The sequence below is a fragment of the Camelus ferus genome, chromosome 6 (assembly GCF_009834535.1).
Source record: "Camelus ferus isolate YT-003-E chromosome 6, BCGSAC_Cfer_1.0, whole genome shotgun sequence".
Taxonomy (NCBI): domain Eukaryota; kingdom Metazoa; phylum Chordata; class Mammalia; order Artiodactyla; family Camelidae; genus Camelus; species Camelus ferus.
In genome coordinates, this window is record NC_045701.1 from 62760132 (window position 1) to 62768642 (window position 8511).

The 8511-nt window shown below is 47.2% G+C and overlaps 1 protein-coding gene across 1 annotated transcript; it reads right to left on the reverse strand.

The window, feature by feature from the left end:
* Positions 1-2667: 2667 nt before the first annotated feature.
* GPX2 (glutathione peroxidase 2) lies at positions 2668-6093 on the reverse strand. The gene is made up of 2 exons (XM_032482203.1): positions 5719-6093; positions 2668-3348 (listed from the first exon to the last, which is right to left on the reverse strand). The coding sequence occupies exons 1-2, from the start codon at positions 5938-5940 to the stop codon at positions 2998-3000; spliced, it is 573 nt and encodes a 190-aa protein (XP_032338094.1). The 5' UTR covers positions 5941-6093; the 3' UTR covers positions 2668-2997.
* Positions 6094-8511: the final 2418 nt, after the last annotated feature.

The following is an 8511-nucleotide window of genomic DNA, read 5'->3' on the forward strand; positions in this document are numbered from 1 at the left end:
GAGAGGAAATCAAGAAACCGGGGGTTAAAATTAGCTTTGCTAATTTTATGTGCAATGTCATGTGGGACATTGGGCAGTCGTTCTATCTGTACCTCGGTTTCTTCCGTAGAAAAATAGACATAATCATGCCTCCTTCACAGAATGTTTAAATCAAATGATAGAACATAAGTGAAAGCGTCATTAGGTTGTGCAGTGCTGTGTGCAGGCAGCTGTCAGTGGTCTTCATGCAAAAACTGAGATTGAAAGCACTGTTGTGTTGTGGTTAATAGGAGAAGGTTTGGAGTCAGACTGACCTGGGTTTAGCTTTCAAATCTGCCATTCACTAGTCCTTTGTCCTTGAAAGGTGTCCTGTTCAGTTACCTTCCCTTTAAATAGAGATAAAAATTCTTCATAGGGTCGGTATGGGGTTTAAATAACCTAACAGATAGAAAGTACTTAGTGCAGTGGGTGTGTGTAGTATGTGGTAATTTGGACGATCTATGTGATGGTGATCATAAGAAATCAGCAGATTTGAAATCAACAGGATTTGGCTCAGTGTTTCTTTAACTAAGATATAGCTGTGGGAACATAATCATGACAACAATCATCAATTTCAGTCTGTGCATCTTGGCCTCCTAAAATCGTTTATTCCAAGCCGTATTTTTTGTAACAGCCCTCAGAGAAATGATTCTCTCTGTCCTTCCTCTAAATCGAGTAGCATTATCTCAGCACTTCTGGGACAGCTTGTTTATCAGACTTCTCCGTACTTCCTGAGTGCCCCTAGGGAAATTTGATTAAGAAATTTTGTTGATCTAGGAAAGTGGATGACTATATTAAGCTTTGCCATGTCTGTTTACAACAATAAGCTGGTGTGTCTGGGGATGTAAAGGGGGACAAACAAGAAGAGCTATAAAGGAAAGGAAACAACTTCTCATTTCTCTTCGTTTCAACAACAGCACAACTAAAGATTGAGTAAAACAAAATGTCCTTGTAAAGCAAGTTCCTCCAGTCCTGCCTTCTCTGGTTCCCTCCTGAGCCAAACTTGCCAGGTCCCTTCAGAAGCAAACAGCATTTCTCCTCTGAGGAGCTCTCTTCCTAGATTGTGGCCCTTTCTGACTCTCTCTGCAGAATCACTTGTACTGTAATTCCCATTCCTTTGGGGGTCTCTAAATAATTCTTTCAACTTGAGCCTTATGGGAAAGACCCAACATATTGTTCTGGCATATCAGGCCCTAAATTGCCTGTGGCTTAATGCCAACATCCGGGATAGCTGGCTCTGCTGTTGAACATTGTAACAGGTAGTAGCACTATAAAGGTGATGAACAAATCATACTGGCATCCCACATGAAATTCTGTATTTTATTTCTTCAGGGAAGCCATTTGTTCCTGCAGTTACTGTTCTAAAAATCAGTGTGTGGTCTTCTCCCTGCCCCCAACCCATACCCCAGCTGTTGGCTCTAAGAGTAGGAATCTTGGAAGGCTTGAGTTCACAGGAGTCAAGTTAAGGGCAGCCTTAATTTAGCAGAAGGCCTGCAGAAGGATGCCAGGGGATTCCCACTGCACCACTCAGGTTATGGTTTTGAAATAAGGCACTGTCGATGACATAGCTTTAGGAGAAGGTCAGGGAGTGGGGATTCTTAACCTCTATTCCACATTTACTTCTCAGATGATGCAAGTGCTTGGAAAATGGTTATGGGGAACATCATAGGAAAAGCATTTTCCTCTCAGCATTGGGGTTCTCAGTGTATCTGGTTTGAACTGTCCTTTCAGGGCTTCAGTGAAGAGAAGTGAAATAATCCATCTAGTGGTCGGAGGAGGAAAGGCGGGATGAGAAGTTTCCCGGGAGTTTGTGGAACAAAGTGAAAGGGCAGTGGGCTGTCAGCAGGTGTCTTCTCTAAGAGCATGATGGGACCTGGCCTTAGTGGTGGTGGTGCTTTTTGAGGATGCTGGGACTAGATGAGGAATCGGGGCACTGTTCTTGCAAAGCCCTTCGGCAGAACTCTATTCTCACAGAGAACAACTATCACGTTGGCAGGTTATGAACAGTCTGACTGTTTGAAGGGAGGCCCTCTCCCATCCCCACCCTCATGGAAGAAGAAACCAGTCATTCATACCTAAACTTGTCTGCCTTGTTCCTGAATTTGTGATTAATGTGAGTTTGATTATATGGAACACAAACCCTCACAGGGAGGCAGTCAGTCTAACAGAATCCAAAACAAATGTTACTCAACAAGGTGGTCAGGAAGTGGATAAAGTGCTCTTTGTGTTCGCAGAAACTGTTCCTGCCACACCTTCACTATCAGTGAAAGTGGACCGAATTCAACTTATCCAGGTGCAGGTAGCATTAGTCAGCCCGGGACCCACAGTGAGAGTGACATCTCCCTGACTGGTATCCTCTAACTTCCCAGTGCTTCCTCCAAAGAGCCCACTGTCTTTTCTTCCTGTCTTCTCGTTAGCACCTCCTTTCCCCAGCTCTGGAGAAGAGTCATAAAGTAATAATACAATTCACATTTCCTGAAACTCCACCTGCCGCCACAGACCTTGACCAGAGCCTGCTTTCCAGACAGTGACTGGGGTGTCCCCTTGATCAGAGCTTCCGTCTCCGCAGCCTTGGTGTGCTGCCAGCCCTTCAGTCCCACCTGCAGTTTGTACCATCCCTCCCGCCTCTGTCAAGGAAGAAGACACTGAGAGCCTGGCCATGTCCCTTTATTGGACTCAGCTGGCAGGCAGGCCCTGGGCCCTTCACACTTCTCAGACACCTCCCAGATGGATTTAGGAAGGTGCCATCATTCTGTGAAGGCCTAGAGCCCACCCACCCCAGGTTGAATCACCAATCAGAAGGTTGGGAGGGGAGGGAAAGGAAAAGGCAGACCAGAAAGGCAAGGCTGTTCAATGAAGGAGACTGATCTCAAGGGAAAGCCTGCATCCAGCAGAGTCTGCTTGGGGCACACTGAAGGCCAACGAGAGAGACTCAGGGGCAGGATGAAGTGGGAGATCTGTGGGCTGAGCGGCGCAGGGTTATATGGCAACTTTGAGGAGGCGCTTGATGTCGGGCTCGATGTTGATGGTCGGGAAGGTGCGGCTGTAGCGTCGGAAGGGCTCCCCCTCCGGCCCAATGAGGAACTTCTCAAAGTTCCAGGACACATCTGAGCGGCGTACGGGGCTCCAAATGATGAACTTGGGATCCGTCATGAGAGAAAACGGGTCATCGTAAGGGTAGGGGAGCTTGTCCTTCAGGTAGGCGAAGACAGGATGCTCGTTCTGACCATTCACATCACACTTTTGGACAAGGGTAAATGTGGGCTGGAATCCACCCCCAGGGCGGACGTACTTGAGACTGTTCAAAATCTCCTCATTCTGACAGTTCTCCTGGGGGAGGAGAAAGATCAAGAGCTTAGAAAAGGGAAGAGGGAGAGGAAGGGTCCAGAAAAAGTCTTTCACCCTCCTAGACTCCTCATTCTTTCTATGTATCTCCCCACCCCCACCCCCACCTCTGTTCCTTCTCTTTCCTCTTTCATTCAAGGAGAGGGCCGAGTCTTTGAATCAGAGTCTTTGCTCTCATAGCTGTTATTGAATGGTTTGCTAGGGCACTTCTGAAAGTTCTTGCAGATCCTAGCTTGGCTGTTCTTTTTAGCACTTTTAGATTGAGCACTTTTGCGCTCTTGCTTCTCTCTCTGATCTACCTGAGCAGTTCTTAGGGTATCTGTCTGACACACACACACACACACACACACACACACACACACACACACACACACACACACACACACACACACACACACACACACACACACACACACACACACACACACACACACACACACACACACACACACACACACACACACACACACACACACACACACACACACACACACACACACACACACACTGCCCTTTCCCTCAGCCCTGGTTTTGCCTCCCCTGCTTCTAATTACCAGTGAGTGTTGAGTATAGCTTTGGCCTCAGGCCTACTCAACTCCTCAAACTGAGGGTGAAATTGGGGCCTCAAGGAATAGGATTTATAGCTTCTTGCTTTCATCTCACCTTTTCCTACATCAAGGTACAACTAGGAGGAAGCTTTGATGAAGGAAGACCCCACCCAAGGAAGACTAGTTTTCAGGTGCCATAAACGCAAAGTAAGAGACAACAATGAATGTACTGTCAAATGGAATTACTTTATGACCAACTGGGATGGATTAAATAGGATAGGTTTGGGGTTCTGGAATAGTCCAGGGGAGGGGACGTTAAGGAACTAAGTGCTTGAGGGCCAAAGGTTGTGACTGTGTAATTATCACTCACTGCTATCTCAAGACTCCTGCACCTCACACTTACTCACTGTACTCAACTAGACTGCTCAGCTCTCAACCTGTTCTCTCCCTACTGCCATCACTGTCTTGTCCCTACTCAGCAGTCACCACCCCTGACAACCCCAAAGTCCAATGGAAACCCTTATTTTCCACCCCTACCCCTGAGTCTGAGTCAGACATCTCTCTCTGGGAAAAAGTTCCTGCCTCTGACTTACTAGAACCAATTAGTACAGTCAGTTCCAGGCCATCATGACATCTTGAGCCCAGAGATGATCGCTATTAGACGTCTTATCTCCTAATGCAAATGGCTGGCTGCCAGTAGGCAGGTTGTGGTTTTCCTCCAGCAACCAGCTAGCCCAAAGTGATGGCATAAGGCTGGAGGTAACTTTGGGGCTGGAGAGACACCTTTGAAGAGGTTTCACCCTTTCTGTCTTTCTTGTCCTGACCAAGCCTAGAAACAGGGAAGGAACCATGGGCGCACAAATGGTTTGGGCTCAGGTCTGTCCCAGCCAGTGACACTTCAGCCTTCCTGCCTGTATCTCTGCTAATCTCTGCCTTGCCCTCATGCCACTGTGAATTGAACCAAAGGGATTATAATTAGAGGGTTCACCTGGGGACATTCTGCCTATTGTGCTATTAAAACCATAAGTTAAAATAGAAGAATCCCTAAAAGATAGCTTGAGGTGTGCGGGCTGACGATCCATGACAGCCTGACCCACTGATCAGAGATGGGGAGGTGCACGTGATTCCCGGAGGAGACATTTGCACTTTGCAGACCCTGAGCCTTGCCCCAAGTTCACTCTCCACTTGGCTGATTTCAAACAAATAAAACCTTTCTATCTAAATAATAAAGTTGCCTGCATTTGCATATGATTTTATATTTTTCAAGTTACTTTTGTAGATCTTATCCCCTCAACCTCACAATAATCCTATGACATAAATGGTTTCCCCAGTTTATAGATGAGGAAACTGAAACAGAAAAATTGAGTGATTCTTCTAGGGCACAGAACCCTTAAATAGCAGAACCAAGTCTAGGGAGAATTGAGGTCTCCTGAGTCAGTTCAGTCCTAGTTTGATTCTTGATCTTTTATTTCCTCCAGTCATTCATTCAACAAATATTTAATGAGTGCCTTTTATACCCTAGGCACTGAGGACACAATGAAGAGAAAAACAGACCAGGTACCTGCCCTCGTGTAGTGTAGTGGGTAGACAGTAAACCATAAAAATCCACATCTTCGGTGTTTAATCACAGACAGTTAAAATCATACAGACTTCCCCTTGGTATTCACATGCACCTAAAAACTTAGATTAAGAAAACATACCCCCACGATTCCAGACGCTCCAACACACATAGTCATTGTCCCCTGTCCTTAGCCTACTAGAACTACAACAGCCCAATTCCTTGGGTACAATACAAGGGACCTCTCACCTGATGTCCAAATTGGTTGCAAGGGAAGCCAAGAACCACCAGGCGCCTAGGAAAGCGGCATTGCAGCTCGTTGAGCTGGGTGTAGTCCCGGGTGGTTGTGCCTCAGAGTGAGGCCACATTCTCGATCAGCACTGCCCTGCCTCGGAATGTGTTGAAATCTACCTTCTCCCCATCCAGGCTGATCGCACTGAGGTCGTAGAAGGACTTGGCAATGTAAGCCATGCTGAAAGTGCAGAGTGAGAGGCAGAGTGGTGTGAGTGAGCCCACTTAAGGGTCTATTAAAGGGGTGGGGAGGAAGGAGGAGCCAGGAAGGCTCTCACAGTGGGGCTTTGAGCATCTCCAGGATGACTTAGCAGAAACAGTCACCCACCTGTAAGTGCTGTTTGAACAAGAAAGTAGCTCCTCCTACTTACAGACTCTGAACAAAGCCACCTCCCTGCCCAACCCTGCTGGCAACCTAGGAAGGGCCAATGTGGTATCTATGAACAGACGTGAATAATTCACTGCTTGCAGGAAACCAGAGCCCCAAAGGTCGAACCGGGAGGAAAAAAGGGAGGGAGGGATGCAGGATTGACTCCTATTTGTCCCAGCAAGTTGTTCTCACTTGGCACAGACATTTAGTGAGTGCCGAGCTCTGAATTGTGCAATTGAGAGGTTAGGGTCTACTGAGAGCTGAAAGATGAGGAAGAGAATTGGGCTCATGTCCCTTTGATTCAGACTACAGCTAAAATATACACATTGCTGTTCACATTTTTCTCTTTGGCTATTTCAGAGGGCCCCTTAGGAGAATGGTGTGTGATTTTCAAAAATAACGGCTTTCAGTGCCTCAGCTTGCATCAGGCTGAAGAGCTGAAATTGTGTTTGTCTTGGAAATCTTCCAGCGAGTGATGGCACTTGTCCTGGAGAGCACAGCTGCCCTCGCCCCTGTGCTGTCCCATCTCCTCTTCTCTACCTCCAACCCCACCCCCCACAGGTCATGAGGATGCAGTTGGTTGGGGCCAGGGTGATGGTGAGGAGTCACAGAGCAGGTGGGTAAACTCAGAGGGGATGGGCTACCCCTACCTCTCCTCAGACAAAGGTTCAGACTCCAAGACTTTCCAGAGGGGCTTGTGCCGGTCATTCCCCACAGGAGAGTGCAGGGAGTTGAAGCTGCTGTGGTTCTAGACCCAGCTAGGCCACCTGGGATGTTTTCAACACCAGCCATGCAGTGTACTGCAGGACACATGGGGACCTGCTCAGGGCTTTCATGGGAGCACAGCACTGGAAGCCCACAGAAACGAAAAATCCTAATGCTTCACTTCATTCTTCCAAGTACCACCAACACAACAAATGAGGTTTTTTTTCTTTCTTTTTTAATGCCTGGATTTCTCCATCAGTAAAACTGGCAGTTAGACTTTACCTGGCTTTGGGATTCTACAGTGAAATTTCAATAACAGTGCAAATGTTTACTAGAGAGTTTTTCACAGATACGTGTCCATTGGGAACTGTCTCCTAGAACAGAGAATAAGCCAGGCTGGGGAGCAGCTGGTCTTGAGAATCTGATTTGTTGAGAAGATGGAGGAAGTACTCGCCAGGGAATGCTCAGCTTTTCTGTCTTTTATAGGCTGTTCATGGCTGTTTATAGTGCGAGGGAACCCATATGTCTCAACTGACTACTCCCTGAAAACAAGCCTCCATTACCTGAGTGGGAAAGGAATCTTTTGCCACTAGAAGAGGTGGCAGGAAATGCAGAGAGAAATGTGTCCCCTGCTGAGATTGGGTGGAGTTACTAGAAAAAGCAAATAAATGTTCCTCCCAAGCCACTGAGTCAGAATGTGGCCTTGACAGTGGGCTAAACTTTAACATAAACTTGCCAGAATGGCCTGCACGCCTAGTGCTTCTCGATGGTTCGCAGTGCAAGAGGAAGTGCCCAACAACAAAGAGGCCGCGGGCAGGGAGAAGGGGTCGAGGCTGGTCCTGACCTGTTACAATGAAGACTGACTTGCTATGTGGGATTACACCAGAAGCTTGCAGTGGAGAAATGGTAAGGAAATCAAGCGACCTTAAATATCTCGGCTGTGTAGGAGCATATTCTATTGCAGAAGACCTTCCTGTGAAGATCATGGAATCAAATACAGGACATTGAACTCCCAGGAGCCTTACTGGCTTCCTGGGACTCTTCTCCAGGAAGACCTTAGCTGAGAAGGGGGTGCCCTCTTCCTTGGGTCCATGCTGTCCCTTTTCTCCAGGGACAGCCTAGGACACTGTGGGTCACCCAGGTTCTCACCTTTCATGATTGAATAAAATTAATGAAGTGCTCCTAAAAGACATCTTTGTCTCCAACTTGACCCCAAACGGGTCCACTTCCCAGGAGCTTCTAACTTTGGATGTGCACAAACACAGCTTTCCACAGGGACAGTAGTTGTTCTGGGAACTATACTGGCTTAGTCTAGGCAGAGAGCCTCGGTCAGTGGTTCTCAACTCCGGCTGCAAGTGAAACTTACATGTAAGAGATTTTCCTAAATAGAGATGCCAAGCTTCCCCCTCCAGAGATTTCAATTCCATTTGGTCCTTTCCAGCCATAACTCTGCCACTGTTCTTCGGGGCCCCAGGCCCCTGTTTCCTCATCTGTTGAACTTGGAAAGACACACAGACGTGACTGTTTGATTATTCCGATGGAGGAGTGTTATTTACAAGTGCTCTGTAAATTGGAAAGTGCAGGCTAAGATCATAAGCTACCATTGCCCCACCTTGTTTTACTCCTTCCTCCATTTTATCCCTACCTCCAAACATTCTCTGCCTCTTCTGTCAGCT